Genomic DNA, 21,651 nt, shown 5'->3' with positions numbered 1-21,651 from the left:
ACATATAGGGTTTTTTGTGTCGCTGATTCTGAAAATGAAATCAGAATTTCAAAATTCAAAATGGCGGACCCAAAATGGCGGACATTTTTCGCGAAAAGTGTTCAGATTTTACTAAAATTCACATTACCAAGGTTTTCGGGGTCGCTGATTGTGAATATGAAATCAGAATTTCAAAATTCAGAATGGCGGACAGTTTTCGCGAAAAGTGTTCAGATTTTACTGAAATTCACATTACCAAGGTTTTCGGGGTCGCTGAGTGTGAATATGAAATCAGAATTTAAAAATTCAGAATGGCGGACAGTTTTCGCGAAAAGTGTTCAGATTTTACTGAAATTCACATTACCAAGGTTTTCGGGGTCGCTGATTGTGAATATGAAATCAGAATTTAAAAATTCAGAATGGCGGACAGTTTTCGCGAAAATTGTTCAGATTTTACTGAAATTCACATTACCAAGGTTTTTGGGGTCTTTGATTTCGACAGAAGACGTACGATTTTCAAAAGAATATGCCACATTAAAAGGGGGGAAAATAAGTCGTGAAAAATAATACACTTAAACTGAAAGTGACGTATTATACATTTATTTATGAAATGAATTTTAATAGGAAGAACATAATATACATTTATTCATATCTCCTCGTCATTGTTCACATCAAGGATGCTGTCTGCCTCAGCATCTGCGAAATCATGCCTTTCATAACTGAGATGGGCAATTGCTTTCGGGGACAAACTTTTTCCCACCACTGTTCCTTGGTGTCGTTGACTTCAAACTGTCATCAGCACTGTCTTCTTGATCCATAAAATTGACCTGGTTTAATGAAAACTTCATTAATGTATATAAATTAATATAAATATATTTATATTAATGTAAATTTATGTAAACTATTTACCGTTACGCTCGTTGAATCGTCCAACCAGCTTTTATTATTCTCCAGGAAACGATTTTTCGTACTGCGAGCATTTTTCCATTTCTTTTTCAACACAGAAATAACTTTTATCAAAGCCATTTTTGATTTTTCTTCGATAACATATGAAGGTGTTGCGTCGTCCATTAGTTTATTACAGATAATTCGTATTAAATTATCAAATTTTTCTGACAGAAAAACATCATGGATGGCATCGAATATTTTCCTCCTTGTCCACGAAAAAATTTTTCTCTTGAATCCTATTAAAAAAAAAAATTACTTTAAAATAATAATTTAATTACCATTTAAAAATACTTATTACATTAATTATTTTATTATTATTATTACATGATTTTTTAATATTATCAAAACATGATTTTTATCACCCGCGGCTCAGATGCCCCAACACGCGCTTCAAGCTCGGCAGCGACCTGCTGCAAAGAAAGCGTATTTTTGACGAGCGGGGATAGCGCGGGAGCAAGATCTAAACGGATTCGAAATCTGTATACTTTTCTGCACTAGGAAACGTAAATATGTCCGCGGCAATTCGTGGCAATAAAAATAACTATCTACGAGAAGAAGTGCAATTGAAAAAAAGGGGGAAAAGGCTTGTATTGCGTCATTAATATTGCCTCTAAAAATACAACAATATGGTTACAGTAAAGTATTTTCGTAATGTACATACCTTTCCGAACAACATCCATTTTAGTTCTCCATTTTTCGTTGAAAAATGGTGAATCTGCAACTATTTTTGTGTGGCGCTCGAAAACGTGCACGCGTACTGTCTCGCGCGACTCCCGACAAATGGCACTTTTGAGCGTTCACCACGGACCATCTGTTCAATGTAAACATCTGTCCCTTTGGATTTTAATGCTCCAGTGCCATCTGTTGACGAATATATGAAGCTTTACCTCAAACGGTAACTTTCGATTTTGGGATTTTTGGCCAGAACGTCGGCTACTTGACCACTGTGCACGGCCGGCTGCCGCCTGATGTCCCCGGTTCAACACCTTCACAACGAGACATAAATGCTTCCAGCTATGGAGCATAAAAACTGCTCAGCAAGCAGTTCCTGCTGGGATGTTACCGCAGGTTTCACCCCTGCAGACACCTGCTTGAGCCTGAGCCGCCTCCCAGGCACGTCAGGAGACATCTCTTAAACTACGCTGATGAAATTCAGGACAAAACTGACCGAAATCTACTGGACCTGACAGTGTTTAGGCAGTCAATAAACGACATTCACCGGGAGACCGTCACCACCTTCTTAAGCTCCCGTCCTGTAAATGCCGTATAGCAGATGAAGAGCTCCAGCTTCCTCGTGAGACACGTGTAACACTGGCACAATTACGTTCTGGACATTATAGCAGGTTAAACTCCTACTTATCCAGAATCGACCCCGACATACCAAACATATGTCCGGCATGTGAAGGCACCCCGCACGACACTAACCACCTTTTCACATGTCCCCTAAAACCGACTCATCTAACACCCCTCTCCCTCTGGACTCATCCCGTCGAAACAGCATGTTTTCTGGGTCTACTTCTAGATTAGCTAGACGAAGACGACCGGTGATATGTCCGACACTGGCGGGCCTACTATTACTGTTAACAAACAAACAAAACAAAGCGCACTGGTTGACAGTCAAGTACCGATTATGCGGTCGCGGTGTATCCAATGTATTTGGTGAGGGTCAATTAAGATTCTCAAAAGTGTCATCTAGCCCTGTATGTGATATGTTATTTTTTTATCGTTAGTTTATAAATTTGAATTCTGGCCGTAAATATAGAATATTGACCTATTGCGGTGAGTATATCGTGTAAACCAATTTAAAACGAGCTCTTGCTTGGAATAATTTCTATTAAAGCTTTTAGCAGAGTTAAATGAATATAAATAAAATTAATATTTTCAAGAATATTATTAATAATTTTGTACGGTGTGATATCAAACAATTAGAAATGTGCGGTGCAACAAGACCTTTCTTACATTCCCATACAGTTTTACTGCATTTCTTCTGTGTCGCGCATAACTGACATCTTTGTTGAGGCTTTTGTTTACTTTGTGTAGGAGGAATTTTTCTTGGGAAACGTCGCACATACCGGTATTTTGATAATCTAGGCGGCCAACTATTTTAACGTTTTTTATAGTCTTAAATACTTGTATTCATCATCATTTAGACAATGGACTTTTTTATTGAACTATTATATTATTAACCCTTAAATGACCGTGGTATCTTTAAAGATACAACCATTTTGTAATAGAATAAATAGAAAATTAATTTTTTTTTTGGTATTTATAGGTTAAATTATATAAAATAGACATCATTATTAATGTTTTAATTATTTATTATCAAATGCCAAGTTTCACAGAAGGTGTCAAATAAAATACATTATTTGAACCAGAAAAAAAATTTAATTCAATCAATAATCTTACGTCAAAATTAGAAATTTTCATTATCTGATGAATCAGATTCATAATCATGCATAATCAAGTTTTTGTCCTTTACTGTAGATCTGAGTTCTGCAGTTTTGCGTCTTTTAGATCTTTCACCTGAGTCACTGAAATGTTTCTGAGGACGGCCACATCCTTTCGGTATTGCTGCAACAGTTAATTCAAAACCTCCTTCCAACCAAGACTTGTACTTTGATAGGAAAACATCTTCCTTTTTATGTACTTGTAGCCACTTTTTCTTGATTTGTGATTTAAAATGTGAAAAATTGTGCTTAAGAGTTGATATCTGTTCGTCAGAGTATTTTTCACTTGACAAAAGCTCCTGTTGTAAAAAGTTTAATTTTTCGTCCAAATTTGGTAAATTCTGAGCTTGCATGCGGTCGAATAGGTATTTTCGAGTCACAATTCGAACCCCTGAAGTGCCTTGAGAACCTTAAACAAACCAAAAAATAACAAGTATTGAAAACGCTTTTAAAAAAAACTGTTCCATGAAACTTTTGAAATTCCACAATTAATCTGTTATCTTTCTATTTTATTCATTATTAAAATCAATTAATGCATTTTACAAAATTGACTTTTGGCCGCCTAGATTATCAAAATACCGGTATGTGCGTCGCCACTCTTTTGCCTGCAAACGCAATGGTTTGTTATCTAAAGAAATCCTTCCGCGTGTTGGGTATTCAGGAATATTAATATTTTGTATAATTTCTTCTGCAATGCCCAGCCGAAATTTCGAAAATTAATATTTCTTAGAATTTGGAATTTGTTTTGCTTGCTGCATGCTTATTTACCAGGCGTATTTTGCACGTCATAGCCAGCCTAGAGGAGATAACAAGTCGACGCCTTTCTAGCGCTTTTTTTTAAGCACTGCACATTTGAATGCATGATAAAACTTTAAAATATAATATTATATAATACATAGGGGAGGGGGCCCAGTTGTGACGCGGGTTTTGAAAAAAATTAAAATTTTTTCCTCAGTTCCGCAAATTGAAAAATGAAGAAGTTTAACATTTAACTATTAACCAAACGCAACTTTTCTCCAAAGAAAGTATGTTAATTTGAGTTACTCAAAAAATTTTGGAACAAATTTTTTCAGGATAACTTTTTTTAGGACAAAAAAAAAGTGGCCCAGTTGTGACGCACCTCAAGAAATTTACTGGAAATGAGAAAATATGAAAGGAATGTCACACCAATTGTTGTGATTTAATGATTTATTTATTTTGAAGGCTTTCAATGGCAAAAATAATGAAAAATACAAAAGAAAATGTCCTTCAATGGCCATAAATGACAACGATTTTTATTCATCATCGTCATCTAAATATTCCTAGTCGTCGTCCACGTCACTTTCGCAGTGTTTGCAAGTGAAATAACTTGCCTGCATGTTGGCGCACTTCAAATGAACTGGACGCTTGCATACGTTGCAATTGATCGAGTTGGCAGCGGTCAATTTCAGCGGCAACAGCTTTAAGCAAATGATGCAAAAATCTGTTTCTTCATCAGATGGTGGTGATGTTGGTTTGACGCGCTTGGCCGCTCGTGATGGTGTTGCTCGCTTGGTGTTGTCCGGTGTTGCTCGCTTCGTTGTTGCCTTCTTCGGTGTTGGCTTTTGCGGTGTTGGCTTCTTCGCCCCTTTGGCTGCTTTTGCTGCTGCCTTTTCCTTCAAAACAGCTTGATTTTCAGGAGAGGTCAGTTCAGCACTTTGCATTGGCTTTCGTCCACGATTCGAAGGCTTTTTTGGAGCAGCAGCCTGAAGAGGACCAATCTCATCCAAAATCGATGAACTGCTGGTCACCAATGACATTAGAGATCGGGATCGCGAGGTAGAGTGTTCGGATGTTAGCACCTCTTCTCCGCGTCCTATATCCATAGTATTGTCCAAAACGATGCGTCGCTGGTCATCTTCGGTGATTCCAGCATCAAAAGCAACTTGTTCCTCATTTTGTGCAACAGCTTGAACAAAATCGGCGTCTGTGAAGATGTCGGGATTGAATGGAGCAATGCCCGTTGCAGCAAAGCCCGCCTTAATTATTTTTGGCGTTAAAGCCAAATCCAATGTAGCGCACACAAGCCCAGCAATGTGTCGAATTTCCAAAACCTGTTGAAAAAAAACACTAAAACTAGAACAACAATCATAACACAAATCATATTTTGTTTTCTTACCTTATTTGCATTGTTCTTTTGCCAAGCGGAACATTGTGACTTATAGTAAGTCTTCACTGGGCCAAATACGGACACATCCAGTGGCTGTAGACGGTGGCTGCAGTGAGGCGGGAAAGACAAGATATGGACACCGTTTGCAGCTGCAATGTCGAGAGCTTCCACCGACATGTGCGAAACGTGGTTGTCCATCAACAGCAGCACCGGATGATCCTTTGATGGTTTCAGGAACATGATGAAATGACGAATGTATCGGACAAACTCTGGCTGGCACATCCAGCCAGAATCATTCGCAAATCCAGCAGTACCAGGAGAAACATTGTCCAAAAAAGTTGATTGCATGTTCTTGCTTGGAAATAAAAAGAACGGCGGGACTGAATCGCCATTCGCACCAACAGTGAGAGCCATTGTCACCATGGTTCCTCGCTCGGCAGATTCTAGTTTTCCCACACGCCGCACACCTTTCATAGCGATGACTTTTCCAATTTTTGTTGGCACAGTGGAAAACCCACTTTCATCCATATTATAGATGGAACAATTGTCAAAGTTGTGTACATCGATTAACCGAGACAAATTTGCGAAAAACTTGTCTACATTAGGTTTGCAGAAAGCTTTGACTCGGTTCATGGATGTTTGCTCCGGTGTTCTGAGCGTCAGTTCGCTATGCCGTTGCATGAAGAGTATGTACCACTTACGATGCGCTTTACAATCGTTATCCCATTCAGGTGGGTACCTAAGAGACAGCTTCCTTGCAAACTGGTACGCCAGCTCTTTCAATTCATTGATGCTCAAACCATAGTAGTGAGTGACACACTTCAGGATGTATCCAACGAGTTCTTTTTCTTGAGCTGGAGAGAAAACCATGTTTGATGGAGTTCTTGTACCAACAACACGAATGAATTCCAACAAATCCTCATCTTTCACTTTCGAAATATCTTCAAAATTATCTTTCGTTTTCTGTACGTATCGCGATAAGGTCCTGTCGTTTATACCATGCTCTCTCGCACTTTTACGGATTGCATTTTCATCGATAATGCAAGATTTGATGGCTTGCAGTACCACATTATTATCGGTTTTCTTAGCCGCGGGAGATTTCTTTGGAGGAGACATGGCTAAAACGCAAAAAAAAGCAAAACACGAATTAAATTGCAATTAAAATGCGTTTCGACAACTGTATCATAAAGAAACGCCGGGCAAGGAGCAACGCAATCAAAAACAAAACAGTCTGGAATGAAAAACTTTTCAGGACGCGAGGGATCGAGATCTTGCTCACGACCTTAGAAGTTTCTAGAACGCGGGGAATCGAGATCTTGTTCACGATAAAAGAATTTTTTAGAACGCGGGGAATCGAACTCACACACATAAAAACACTTACCAAAAAATGGACAGATACAATGTTCCAGCGCTTTTCGAAACACTTCGGTATACGGCACGAATCGGATATTTACTCAACCGCGGACAATTCTCAACTGAACTGAGTTCTCCCCGGCGCCTCAATTTATACCTGAGCGCGAGGTCCGAGCGCGAAGATTCCAGAAAGTTCCATTTCTCAAAAAGTTCTTCTCGATCGTTAATAATCGTGTTTTAACAATTAGATCCATTGAAATCAAGAGTTAGGTATAATTAATAATGACATTATTGAATTTTTATTCCTAATAACATAAATATTGTTGCTTAATCAGTGTTTTTACCAAATGGAACATTCCCGAACCTTCCCGATCGAGATCTTCCAGAATATTCTCGGACAAACTGGTCTCAATATGTAAATTTCCTTTCCTCTTTTTTTTAAACAACAACAAAAATGTAGGAATTCGGCAGTTCTATATGATCGTAGTGCAAAAAAAAGGTGCGTCATAACTGGGCCACCCGCTGAGTCACAACCGGGTCACGATGCTATTTTGTGTATGACAAGCAAGTTTTTTATAGACACCACATAATCACATAAATCCATATAGAATCACAAAATATACGGCAAATACAATATTTTGATGCATTACACTCGCCTTTTCACTGTTAATTTCACAAAATTTTGGTACTTTGAAAAAAATCAAAATAACTTTTTCGCACGATTTTCAACACGATGTTTGGTGCGTGTATACACAATGCGACTACTAACGTTGGTGTCTGCACAAAAACTGCTTAACGTCAAACGAACATGATTGGCAGGGCTCAAACTGTCATTTTCATACCGCATGTCAAAAATGTTTAGCCCCCTCCCCTATAAATGGAACCCATGTTTTCGCCAGCTCCAAGTCAGTCCCATGTATATGACATTTTACTAACTTTTGAAAATATGAGATTGAAAAATTATTGGACTAAAATTTACACCTTTGGTGATTATAAGACTATAATTGGTTTTGCCAAATTTCGAAAATATGGCTGATTATTTACGATAAAGAAATCAGTAGTTTCCTCAAAAATTCCTTTTCGGTACAATAAACATTAAACTTAAATCACAACCCAGGTATTAATAAGAATAAAATTTAAAAAGTAAATTAATTCCAAGGTATTATATAATGGGAGACCCATTTATCTAGGAAAATATTTGCGGAACGCATTATTTTTTAATGATTTCTGGTCCTCTTACGGTTGTTGTTGTTGTTGTTGTTGTAGCAGCATATAGATTCCCCATACATGTACGGGGAATGCTGCTGGAATGACAGTCCGTGGCTGGAAATATATCCGAGTCGTTCCGGTAACGTAGAACCGACTGTCGGTGGTCTCTCCTCCTTAAGTTTACTTAGCTAATGGCTTGCCACTCAACTCATGCTGAAAACTATTGTTTGTATTTCTTGTTTTTGTTTGGATGTAACAACTTTGTGACCACAATTCCATTTGTATGCTCTTTGCAATCATTTCACTGACTTGTTATTTTTAAATTTACTCAGACTATACCAGTCACAAAGATCCTGCTTTCCAACTAAGATTGTGCTAACTCATAATTTGTGTAAAAATGTATGACAAATAAGTGTCTTACTACATGGATTACATGTTAATCGAATTCAAAAAATGTTTGCTAATCCGTTTTTTTAATTCGGATTTCTCAGAATATTCTTCTATGAATGTTCCATCGGTAATTAGAAACAGTTGTTTTCAGGGTTAACGTACTGACACAATTGCATTGTAAGTACTGAACTAATACAATTTTTTTAAGTATTTAGTAACTCAGAGAGTCTGAAAGATTTTCTAGTTTTATCTTGCCAATTGCTTCTTCAATTGATATAGTGTCTTCCGTGCTGCTATTCTCAAAGATCAGTTCAGTTCACCGTAGTGTATATACGAATGGCATTGACTATAATGTAAACTTTTATGGATATTTTCAATACATAGGAATGAATGTCATGAATGAATGCATTACAAATATCTGATTATGAAAAGAATTATAAAATCCATGAACATGTTTGAAGCGTTTGTTCAAATATGCTTGATCTGCAGGCCTCATCTAAGTATCATTCATTTCATGTCATTCATATTTCAAAGGTCTGGCACTCTATGTATCAAAGGACATATGGCTGTTGCCACTTACCATCAAAAGGAAGCAGTAACGAGTCATCATTCATCGCAACATCCATTTCCACTTCGGCAGATACATCTGTTTCCTTTTTTATATCATTTATAATCAGCTCAGGTTCACACAATGTAGAATTTTGATATTCAAATGTTGAATTTATTTGCTCAGATGCAGTTGCATTATCGTTTTTTATTCGTGCAGGAGCCAAGTCCTTTTGCAGTGTTTGTTGCTTCTTTTTAATGCTTAACCAGAATTGATGGAATTCATTAAGATACTGCCAGCAACCAACGCAAATTTTATTAGAAACATTATCGTTGAATTGAACCTTAATTTTTAATAAAAGGTAAGTAAATATAATAGATTGGAATCGAAGTACTTACCAGAATTTTGAAATGATTCTCTATGACCTCTACGACTTCTCCCTCGACTATTTTACCATCATCCGCAAAGATTTCTAAAAACTCTTCTGATTTACCTAAGCACAATCTACAAATCATTTTTCTTTTTTAATTTGTGTGAAAATTGTATTTTCGAATATTTAGTAACAATCTCGTCTGTGTGTGTCTGTGTTCACAATGACAGAAGTTTGTTTATACTGTGAATTATAGGCCCGACACAATATATCCGTTGCGGCAACGAATTTGAGTGATAGCTAAATCGATTTTGTGTATTTGAGTCGAAGGCGCCACTTGCGTGCCGTACGCCATGCCGGCAAGCACAAATATTGGCAACTTTTTACTTCTACCTTGCGGAAAGTACGCGAAAAATTACCACTGTGTGAATAAGAACAATTTTGTATCGCGCAAATTTTGATCGGTGGTGTTTTTTATTATGTGAATCGAAATGCAGAAAATAATTGGAACTTAAATTAATTGAACCAATTCAAATGCTTCCTACCTTTTCAATAAAAGCTTGAAAGATTAGAGAAAAAGCTAGGTTTACCCAAGTTGTCTCGAAAAAATAATGTGCGTCCCAATTTATGGTCGATTTCCATAATATCTAGTGAATGCTTTTTTTGCTTCAATAAGCATTTATTTTATAATAAATTTCACAACCAACAAAAACCTATTTATACACAACGAAATATAATACAGTAGGTTCTGTTTTTATGCGGTAGATACGTTCCGCAAGAAACAGCATAAAAACAGCTACTAGTTCTATAGTAAAACTATAGATACGTTTCAAAAGTGCTAAAACCGCATAAATTTGAAATAATGTAATAAAATCGCATAAAAAAGGGCACTAGTCCCATATTATAACTATAGATACGTTCCATAGACCGCATGAATCTGAAATAATTAAATAAAATCGCATAAACAAAATATTGTGTTTTTGAAAATTATATATTTATTTAAGAAACGTCAGAATCAAAAAATAAATTTAAGTCAGAAGTAGAATCAGACAATACCCACATGTTGCGCGTTCGTTTAGGATTTGGCGTAAAATCACTTTCGTCACTTGAGGAAATGTACACGTCTGATCTAGATAGTTATGCAGGCGGTTTCATACTTGTAGGGTTAGCATTTCTGATGTAATCTGTGATGAGTTTTTGCTTAGCTGGTATAGAATCTTGTTTATATGTACAATTCCCGATAGGTCGACATGCATTTTGTAATTAAAAAAAAAACCGCACTATTTCAAAACCACATAAAAACAGAACCTACTGTATTTACTTTCACGACAAGAACATCTGTTGCTTGTTTGTTTATATGCGGCAATAGTTTCATTGTGTGTTGCGGCAACAGATGGAACCGACCCTTTCTGACGACCCTTTTATGCACATTAGTTCAAGCCACGGCGAATTCATACAAGGTGACTTCGGCAGGGCAACAACAACGTTTACATGTCATTTGGTAGTTCGAATGCCAAATTTCAAAGAAACAAGGCAAAAACAAAGAAGCAGGGTATTTTAACGTTCAAATTACCAAATAACAAAAAAAAATTCACCTTGTGTGGACTCACTTTGGGTTAAACTTGGAAAAAGAAATTCCACCAAGGCGCAACTGTGTACCAAATAAGTGCTTGAGACCTTCTAAATACAATTCTCACAAAGGAACCATGGAGAGTGGTTTTCATCCCCAAAAGAGGCGGGACCTCGGATGTGAAACCACAGGATTTTTGGCCAATAAACCCCACCACTTCGTTTTGAACTCACCTCACCGTACCAGCAACAATTGTCTGGTTACGCCAATTTTTAAAACGTTAATTTATTTTTACTGCCATTTTATTGGTAACGTAAGTTGGACACTATGAATATAACTAAGTATGAAATAGTGCAGTGCTTGACAAATAAAGTATAAGTTTGAGTCATCCTGCTTAACATAAACTTATTAGCATTAATTTCAACGTTAGCGCTGTTGCTTCTGGAGTGCTCGAGTGACAGTTATTGGTCAGATATCAGTATGGTAGAAGTGACTGGCATGCGACGTCCAAAAAAAAAGTTCACGAGGAAATTATCTCATTCCTACATTGTATTGTTACGCTTCTGTTTTACGAGTTTGGTTTAATACACTTTGTGTATACTCATTGGGTTGTGCGTATTTACGAACCCACTCATCTGAATGGCTGTGTATTTTGTGTTTGTGCATATTTGCATGTGATCGAAACGTCTTTGGGCAGAACGGACAAGTGTACAAATCGACACCAGTATGTGTGGCTTCATGTTCCTAAAAATAAGCAATTATTATCATAAAATCATTAAATTATTTATTTTTGTATTACTTTCAATGAAATTGGAGTTTTAAATTCTTTTGCACACATCGTGCAACTGAAAACTCTATTTGAATGATGGTACCGTATATGCGATGCAAGCGAGTGTCTTGACTTTTTCTCCACATCACATTGAGGGCATTTAAACACCACGCCAGATGCTTCATCGCGATGTGATATCATATGCTTACGCAAACTGCGATCACTTTTTAACCATTTATGACAGAGCGTGCATTCTACCTCAGGTCGTGGTTCAGTATTATGAATATTATCCATATGATATTGCAAGTTTGCTGCATTTCTTAAACGTTTTCCACAAATCTCGCACACAGATTCAAATTCATTTCGATGCACAGCCTTTTCATGCTGAGCTAAAATCCAAATGCTGGAAAACCTAGAATATTTTTAACCAAGATTAAATAACTCTGTATGGTATAAATAAAAAAGAATTCACTTACGCCTTGTCACATAATTTGCAAACATGATCTTTAGGCATATGACGCATTCTTATGTGGCTGTCTAAAATATATTGTTTGGAAAACTTTTTTGGACAAAGTTTACACCCAAATTGAAGATTTTCCTCAGACGGGTGTAGTGAATGCATATGGTTAACATAATTCTTACGACTTATCAATTGTTTATTGCATATAGCGCATCTATGTGATAAAAATAAATAAATGTTAATACTCTGGAACAATTTGTAATAGGAAGGAAGTACTTGAAAAAGTCGGGATTCTTATGCAACTGAATGTGATCAACATATAATGTACGTTTGGTGAAACGTAAATCACAACAAACCGCATATCCAGTACATTGATGTTTTTGTCGGAAATGAGTTTTCAATCCTCTGAAATCTTTTAATTTCTCCATGCAAATGCAACAACTCAGCTGCGTGTTTTGCGCTAGAAATTCGTCAGCTTTCCGGATAGCTTTTAATTTTTCTTCATAGTTCTTCGCACTTTCAGCGTTTTTGAGTTTGACTTCATTTTGACTTCTCTTTATAGCACTTTCTCTTAATCTAGGACGACCTTTTTTACTATTCTTTTTCTCCACAACCTTTTTTTCCTTTCCTTTGTTGTATTTACGTTTCTGTTTAACATTGGAATCAATTTCTTCAGATTCAACATCTTTCGAAAGAACATCTGGAATAAGAATTTGAACAGTTTAATTTTTTTCTTTGTTTGAGTTGATCCCACATAATTAATATTGAGGACATTCACTCCACAAACAAAACTAAAATAAACTTAAGCACTGACAAAAAAAAAAATAAAGAACGAACTAAAACTTCCCGAATAAATTTTCATTGTTCTGTGATCATAATCATATTTGGTTATACTGGAACGCTATAAATGGTACATTCATATATTCAAATGTATTTTCTAATAGCGGTCTCCCACCGGCAGGCAATGGCCATGCATGTTTATATGTATATATATTTATGTTTGAGGGTCAGTTGTAAGATATGTTTCCTCAGAAACGGTAAATGAAAATCTGTTTAACACTCACCAACTGAATCTGTTAAAGGCAAAAAAGAATCATCATAGGTCGCCGAGTCATCCTCCTGTTCGGTTTTGATAGCAATAAACTCAGGTTCTCTTCCATATTGCCCAGATTCTCCAACAAATATACCTATTTCAGGGCCACATAATCCAGTGTCTACTTTTTCTTGACTTATTTCCATATCATTATAAGCAATAGCTTCCGCTCCAACTTCCTCGATGTCTCGTTTTATTTGTGTGCATTGTAAATAACTTTCGAGGCTTTTTTGTTTCTCTTCAATACTTAACCAAAATGTATGGAATTCTTGTAGGTGATCCCAACATACTGAACATATTGTATTAGAAACTGCATCGTCGTATCGAATCTAAAAAGTTTGAGGCACGTCTGGATTAAAATCTTAACACTGTGTTTAGAAGTTACCTCAATTTGGAAGTGTTTCGCCACCACTTTCAATATGTCCTTCTTAACCATTTCTCCGGTCTCGGTGAAAATATTCAAAATATTAACCGCCTCAATTAAACATAGTCGACAAATCATTCTGATGTCTTCTATTTTCTCTATAATTTATATTTTATTAACCATTTGTAGACTAAACTTAATAGAATGACAACAAATGAATCAATTCACCTTGAATGACAGTTTAAAGTCTTCTTCTTCTTCGCTGTTCATTCAATAGTCTCTCTTGTTCAAATTTTTTACTCCTTGTTTACTTGCTTAAATTACAAGCTTTTATAAAGGACCTTTTCTCTTACAATTTAATATTGTACAAATGGACGAAAATCAAGTATACACTTTTTTTTTTTTATATATATAATTTTATAAATAAAAACTAGTAAAATTTCTGAATTTTATTTGCTCGTTTTATTAAATCTAAACAGGCATATTTGCCTAGATAAAAACAATCAGCTGCCTGGATTTTACAGAAAACAATAATTACCATTAATTTTAAACTTGCTGGTTTAGGTATACATACATTGGTGACTAACTAAAATATCAAAACAACTGCTTAATACGTACAATTTCATACCTTTGTAGGTTAAAAATATGAAATATAATATAAGAAACCACGGTTGGGAGCGTACAGAAGATTGCATATAGCGGTACCGTTACTCCGGCTCCGTGATGCAAGCTGTTAAGGAATTAAAGCTAAGGTATTAATTGGGTCATCGGCTATATCCGTTTCTGACTATCAGGACAGGAAAAACATAACTATTATTGTTCGTAAACATAGTTCAGAATATGGGTGTTCAGACCGAGTTTGGTCATATTATATTTCGTTATTTTGGGAAACTCTCTAAGACAGTACGAACTTTTTTGTTTCTTGGTAGCGTGGCAAATAATCTAACTTTATTTATAGTTACATGTATTCTATACTATAAAGGTTAATGTCTGGACGTTGACCGCGCATCACTACGAAACGACAACACCAAATGACGTAAAAATTTTTATACATTCATATTTTCACCCAATGAAGGTTATAGGCATATTTTTATGATGGAACTCCTTTCCTACAGCCCCCAGGCCGCGCCACCACTCTCATTCGTCACTAATATTCGAATATTTGCCAAAATTTATGGAATTCTTGTAGGCGATGTCAACATACCGAACATATTGTATTAGAAACTGCATCGTCGTATCGAGTCTAAAATGTTTGAGGCACGTCTGGATTAAAATCTTAACACTGTGTTTAGAAGTTACCTCAATTTGGAAGTGTTTCGCCACCACTTTCAATATGTCCTTAACCATTTCTCCGGTCTCGGTGAAAATATTCAAATTATTGGTCGACTCAATTAAACATAGTCTACAAATCATTCTGATGTCTTATATTTGCTCTATAATTTATATATTATTAACCATTTGTAAATTAAACTTAAAAGAATGACAACAAACGAATCCATTCACCTTTCATGACAATTTAATCTCGTCCTCTTCTTCTTCGTTGTTCATTCAATGATGTTTCCTGTTCAAATTGTTTACTCTTTGTTTACTTGCTTAAATTACTAGTTACAGCAAAGTACCTTTTCTCTTACAATTTCATATTGTACAAATGGACGAAAATCAAATATTAATTTTCGGTGAAAAACCCCATTATTTTTGCGTAAAAATTTTGAGGTCTATGGTCGATCTTTAGCTCCTGGGAATACTTAGACTACTAACATGCCGGTCAACTTGGGTTATTTCTGTGATTTTATGACCTTTTCTTTAATATCAAAAATGCCTGAATGGAATCGACGAAACCAAAATTGCACGTTATTAGTTGTTACAGTATCGGCTCCATAAAAACCATTCACTATTTCAGCTTCAGGACTAGCTTGCATTTTCGCCTTTATCAAAGAAAAAGTGTTAAATCTACCGAATTTTTTCTTTGTTGATTTCCATTGTTAGCACCCTGTAACTCTCAACTGAATGAAACAAATAAAAAACAGCAAAATAATTTTTTAGTGTGAAATGCTACAATTATCTATGATTTTACATTGACAAAGAGCATAAACTTTAAATTGTTTGATCGATACTTTACGAGATATCGATCACTACAGTCATTTGCCAAGAAAACAATGAATTTATTTTTCTCCAAACGAATAAACTGTTTATTTTTTTATATATGAAAATGGGTAAAATTACTAAATTTATTTCGCTCGTTTTAATAAGTCTGAACAGGTATCTTCGTCTAGATGAAAGCAATGAGCTGACTGGATTCTACAGAAAATAGTAATTCCCATAAATTTTGAGTTTGCTGGCTTATGTATGCTTACATTAGAGACCAACTAAGCCATCAAAACGACTGATCGATTCGTACAATTTCATTCAAAATGAAGAGAGTTTTTTCCAACAGCGGTCGCCCCCTCGGCAGGTAATGGCAAACATCCGAATATATGTATTTCTGCTATGAAAAAGATCCCCATAAAAAAATACCGAGCAAACGTCAGTACATGTACATATATATACTATAACACAGATGATATAGAAGTTGAAGAACAGGTAGTAAAGGACACCAACCAGTAGTGAAATTTTGTCTAAAAATGCTATACCGGACCACCTCTTCAATCCCGGAGGAAGAGTGAATTGTTCAATTTCAACTAGTAGCTTGAAATGGCAAACTGTATCGAAAGTGTTGAATAAGTGTCAAAAGCCACTAGGACTACTCCCTTGCAGAAGCGGTTCTGGTTAAACCCACGGTTTTCTGAATGTTTATGGCATTAAGTGCTGTGGTGGAGCGGTGGCTGGCGCATCGCTTCGAGAATGAAAATGCAGAATCATACAAAAAAAAAAAAATAAAAGTACAAAATATTTGTTGATACAATACATTACTTTTGAAGTGAAAACTTCTTTAGAATCGTTGGGAGTGATTTGAGACTCGATGAAACGAAAAAGCGACACTACGAAGCGTTATATGGTGATATACGTATATGTGTGTGGCTGCGTACTGCTGAGCCATGCTAGTATAGTGAGTATTGTAGTATGTATACTACACTGCCTATTACTTGCTTTGGTGTTTAGTTCAAGCGTCATACGTATGTATGTTTGTATGTATGCTAGTACGTATGTGTGCGCGCCTGCGTATTACGAAGCCACGGTGAGCGAGAAGGCATTATGTATACCTACACTACACTACCTAATACTTGCTTAGACCAAGCGTCCTACGAATGTTTGTGTGTATGTTAGTACGTGTGTGTAATATACGCGTTACGACGCTCATAATAGCAACCGCGTGTGCTGTATTGCGTCCGTATTTTTATATTCGTAAATATTTTCATTTTTAAATATTTACCGCAATTATGCCGAAAAATAATGGAGAAGTGTCGTGAATATCGACAGAAAAAAAAATCAATAAATAGCATCACGAAATTCATTCACGAAAATTTAATAAAGTATACACCAGAAGTATCGCGGATACTTAGAAAAGATTACGATAAAGTTCCAATGATTTTAAGTGGCGATTTTAACGTAAATTTTGCATTGGACACAGCGGTTCCTTTAATTGACTTTCTCAATACAACATTCAATTTAAAAATGTGTAACAATCGAACTGAATCGACAACACGATCAAAAACAACAATTGACACGGTATTTCAAAGATATGTTGGCAACATCGAAACTAAAGCATTTGTATCATATTTAAGCTATCATAAGCCACTCGTATCATTTGTTGAAATTGAAAACATTGAGGATGAATAATAATAAAATGAAGAAAATAAAATATGAACTTTATAGCAATATTATAATGAGCCTATAATTATCCCGCTCCTAATGCTGCTTTCGTCTCATTCTCTCTCAGTTTGTTTTGCGGAAGGTTTCACTTCTATCGCGTCTAACCGTTAGACTGGTATTATTTTATGAAAAATATTGTAGTAATCAATAAAAAATGATTTTTAGTGCAATTTTATTAGTAATGCAAAGTTATCAGTTCTTGGTCAGATAAAAGTTCTGGTCGTACCGGTATAGTAGAGTGACTGGCATGCGAAATTCCAAGAAAAATATTACAAGGAAATTATCTCATTCCTACATTGTATTGTTACGCTTCTGTTTTACGAGTTTGGTTTAATACACTTTGTGTATACTCATTGGGTTGTGCGTATTTACGAACCCACTCATCTGAATGGCTATGTAGTTTATGTTTGTGCATATTTGCATGAGATCGAAACGTTTTTGGGCAGAATGAGCAGGTATACAATTCGGCGCCAGTATGTGTGGCTTCATGTTCCTGAAAATAAGCAATTCTCATCATTTTATGGGCAAATAAATAATTTATATCTTTGTATTACTCTCAGCGAAATTGGAGTTTTAAATTCTTTTGCACACATCGTGCAACTGAAAACTCTGTTTGAATGATGGTACTGTATATGTGATCCAAGCGAGAGTCTTGACTTCTTCTCCACACCACAATGAGGACATTTAAATGTCGCGCCAGATGCTTCATCGCGATGTGAATTCATATGCTTATGCAAACTGCGATCATTTTTTAACCATTTATGGCAAAGCGTGCATTCTACTTCAGGTCGTGGTTCAGTATTATGAATATTATCCATATGATATTGCAAGTTTACTGCATTTTTTAAACGTTTTCCACAAATCTCGCACACAGATTCAAATTCATTTTGATGCACAGTCTTCTCATGCTTACTCAAAATCCAAATGTTGGAAAACCTAAAATATTTTTAACGAACATTAAATACCATTTTATACTACGAATAAAATAGAATTCACTTACGCCTTGTCACATAATTTGCAAACATGATCTTTTGGCATATGACGCATTCTTATGTGGCTGTCTAAAATATATTGTTTGGAAAATTTTTTTGGACAAAGTTTACAACCAAATTGAAGATTTTCCTCAGATGGGTGTTGCGAGTGCATATGGGTAACATAATTGTTGCGACTTATCAATTGTTTATTGCATATGGCGCATCTATGTGATAAAAATAAATAAATGTTAATACTCTGGAACAGTTTCAAATAGGAAGGAAGTACTTGAAAAAGTCGGGATTCTTATGTAACTGAATATGATCAACATATAATGAACGTTTGCTGAAACGTAAATCACAACAAACCGCATATCCAGTACATTGATGTTTTTGTCGGAAATGAATTTTCAATCCTCTGAAATCTTTTAATTCCTCCATGCAAATGCAACAACTTAGCTGCGTGTTTTGCGCTAGAAATTCGTCAGCTTCAGGGATAGCTTTTAATTTTTCTTCACAGTTTTTGGAACTTTCGGCCTTTTTGAGCTTATCTTCGTTTTGATTTCTCTTTACAGCGGTTTCTCTTAATCTAGGACGTCCTCTTTTACGCTTCCTTTCCTCCATAAGATTTTTTTCTTTTCTTTTGTTGTATTTACGTTTCGGCTTAACAGCGGAATCAATTTTTTCAGATTCAACATCTTTCGAAAGAACATCTGCAATAAGAATTTTAAGAGTTTCATTACATTGAAAAATATATTAAAAATAAATTAGTTCCGTTTGCTTTTTTGGGTTGTATGGCACCTGCCAGTAGGACCTGCTATCATCGTTCCAATTGTGTGCATAAAAATCTTATTTTGTATGCACCCTTTAACATTAGACATTCTATGAGTAGGTAAAAAAAATACAATTTACTTCCTAAATAAGCAATGAGGGATTTCTCCTAAAAACGCAAGCTTCTTAAATGAATAAAAAGAGACTACTACTACTAACCACACTAGAGTTCCTCAAGAGTATTTTCATCTTTCAACGTAGCTGCAAAACAACCATGAAAACAAAAACATTGTCAATAGTTATTACCAAAAATTAACTTGTTGTCTATTCAACATTTTTTAGAGGCACCTTTTGCTTGAATCCCACCCAGTTCACATTGAGCAAACGCTATTAGCCAAACATTTCACAAATTGCAAAATATAAGAAAATAGCATTCCCTATTACAAATAATAAGCAAAACAACGAGAATAATGTCAAATTCAAACGAGAGCAATTTTGCTATCGTTATGCTATATTTGAGATGGAATACAGCACCAGCTATTGTATAATAACACCACCAGCAACAACATTACCTACACCATCGCCACGAACATTTACACTATACACAATAATTTCCATAGGCATAAAGACACTAATAATGAAAAAAAGCAATCGCGTATGTAAACAAACGATTATGTGTATAAAGAAATAAGTATGTAAACAATGCCAGATACTCAAAAGTTAGCTTAAAAAAGAAAAAGCTTTGAAAAAAATACTGTTTCTTTTTACTTAAATTAATTGCATGTGGTAACTGTGCATATGACAAATGCATCTCACATTCTGCTACAACGTAAGCATTATCGTAAAAATTTGTATTAAAGTTTTGTCCAGGCGGAAAAGATGAATTTTTTCATTTATGAAAATATAATATTTGAAATAAGTAAATAACATACATACATGAAGATTTTAAGAAATTGTAAAAATACCGCGGGAGCTGAATTGGTATTCGTCTAACATTTGGTGGTTTCAAACGGCCAAAATATAAAATTTGTAATTGCCCTCAAAGTTTTTTAGACGAAATTTTAAAAATGGGCCATAATTATATATGTACTTTATGAAGCACATGAAAAAATTATTAAAAAAAGTCAAGGGAGGTACCAACTGTTGCTTGTTAACCCTAGGATTAAATATTAATATAAATAAATATTAATCTGATCTAGCTAAATTATTTTTTTCTCCGTTCAAAAGTTATTTTTCCTTTTATATTGTTGCTGTTTTCAATATGCATTTTTTCAATTAAATATGAATAATTGATTGCCATCGCTATTTAAATTTTGTGCAGGAATTTGCAGTGATGTTTTCAGTTCAAAGTGGAAATATTATGGGGTGTTGCGTTAATGAACTGCTAACGAACGAACTTTCCGAAAAACAGGTATACACTTATATATAATATGTAAATGGCGCTTACATCCTTTTTTGGGTGGATGGTCAAGCTTCTCCTCCTATTTGTGGCGTGTGCATTGATGTTGTTCTACAAATGGAAGGACCTTCAGTTTGAACCCTACTGTTTCATGGCAGAAATGCAATCGGAGGTTTACCACTGTTTGCCGAGGATCGACCGCTATAGAAAAAACTATCCCTTGGTGTTTCGTATCCCGGATTTTGAATCAGTGCACTTTCGAATGGTACACATGCACCAACCCATTTGGAGGAGCTCCTATCTGGTTCTACTAGGACGCTATATTTGGTACATGAAAATGTGTAACTGTGTTTGGGGGCCAGTTAAAAGATAAGTTTCCTCTTAAACGCTAAGCGAAAATCAGTTTAACACTCACCAACTGATTCAGAAACCAAAAAAGAGTCCTCATCGATCGCCGACTCATCCTCTTGTTCTGTTTTGGCAGCAATAAACTCAGTTTCCTCTCCGTATAGCTCAGATTCGCCAACAAATAGAGCGTCTACTTTTTCTGGACTTAATTTCATTTCATTATATGCAGTAGTCTCCGCCTCAACCTCCTCGATGTCTCGTTTTATTTGTGTGCATTGTAAATAACTTTCAAGGCTTTTTTGTTTCTCTTCAATACTTAACCAGAATTTATGGAATTCTTGTAGGTGATCCCAACATACTGAACATATTGTATTAGAAACTGCATCGTCGTATCGAATCTAAAGTGTTTAAGGCACATCTGGATTAAAATCTTAACACTGTGTTTAGAAGTTACCTCAATTTGGAAGTGTTTCGCCACCACTTTCAATATGTCCTTCTTAACCATTTCTCCGGTCTCGGTGAAAATATTCAAAATATTGGTCGACTCAATTAAACATAGTCTACAAATCATTCTGAAGTCTTGTATTTGCTCTATAATTTATATTTTATTAACCATTTGTAAACTAAACTTAATCGAATGACAACAAACGAATCCATTAACCTTTCATGACAATTTAATCTCGTCTTCTTCTTTTTCGTTGTTCATTCAATGATGTTTCTTGTTC

At 35.5% G+C, this 21,651-nt stretch overlaps 2 protein-coding genes across 2 annotated transcripts; both read right to left on the bottom strand.

Annotated features, from left to right (window-relative positions):
- Positions 1–4,586: 4,586 nt before the first annotated feature.
- Positions 4,587–9,593, bottom strand: LOC128858766 (uncharacterized). Its single transcript, XM_054095262.1, has 4 exons — positions 9,400–9,593; positions 9,035–9,344; positions 5,512–6,620; positions 4,587–5,446 (listed from the first exon to the last, which is right to left on the bottom strand). Exons 1-4 carry the CDS (start codon positions 9,514–9,516, stop codon positions 4,676–4,678), a joined length of 2,307 nt encoding a protein of 768 aa, XP_053951237.1. The 5' UTR covers positions 9,517–9,593; the 3' UTR covers positions 4,587–4,675.
- A 1,627-nt stretch (positions 9,594–11,220) lies between these two features.
- On the bottom strand, positions 11,221–21,612 carry LOC128857657 (zinc finger protein 814-like). The gene is made up of 13 exons (XM_054093405.1): positions 21,381–21,612; positions 20,994–21,324; positions 18,698–19,121; positions 18,438–18,635; positions 17,992–18,373; positions 17,746–17,930; positions 14,242–14,255; positions 13,649–13,785; positions 13,235–13,592; positions 12,447–12,870; positions 12,187–12,384; positions 11,741–12,122; positions 11,221–11,685 (listed from the first exon to the last, which is right to left on the bottom strand). Exons 1-13 carry the CDS (start codon positions 21,495–21,497, stop codon positions 11,497–11,499), a joined length of 3,339 nt encoding a protein of 1,112 aa, XP_053949380.1. The 5' UTR covers positions 21,498–21,612; the 3' UTR covers positions 11,221–11,496.
- Between the last annotated feature and the right edge of the window lie 39 nt (positions 21,613–21,651).

The sequence above is a fragment of the Anastrepha ludens genome, chromosome 3 (genome assembly GCF_028408465.1).
Source record: "Anastrepha ludens isolate Willacy chromosome 3, idAnaLude1.1, whole genome shotgun sequence".
NCBI classification, from domain to species: Eukaryota; Metazoa; Arthropoda; class Insecta; order Diptera; family Tephritidae; genus Anastrepha; species Anastrepha ludens.
This window is presented reverse-complemented; position numbering and strand designations above follow the sequence as displayed.

Coding starts and splice junctions, on each gene's coding strand:
- LOC128858766 (XM_054095262.1), bottom strand. CDS start 9,516: ATGATTTGTAGATTGTGCTTAGGTAAATCAGAAGAGTTTTTAGAAATC. Junction 9,345..9,399: donor AGAATCATTTCAAAATTCTG/GTAAGTACTTCG, acceptor TTAAAAATTAAG/GTTCAATTCAACGATAATGT. Junction 6,621..9,034: donor GTTACTGCTTCCTTTTGATG/GTAAGTGGCAAC, acceptor TTTGCGTTTTAG/CCATGTCTCCTCCAAAGAAA.
- LOC128857657 (XM_054093405.1), bottom strand. CDS start 21,497: ATGATTTGTAGACTATGTTTAATTGAGTCGACCAATATTTTGAATATT. Junction 18,636..18,697: donor AAGAATCCCGACTTTTTCAA/GTACTTCCTTCC, acceptor TTTATCACATAG/ATGCGCCATATGCAATAAAC. Junction 17,931..17,991: donor AAACTCCAATTTCGCTGAGA/GTAATACAAAGA, acceptor GCTTATTTTCAG/GAACATGAAGCCACACATAC.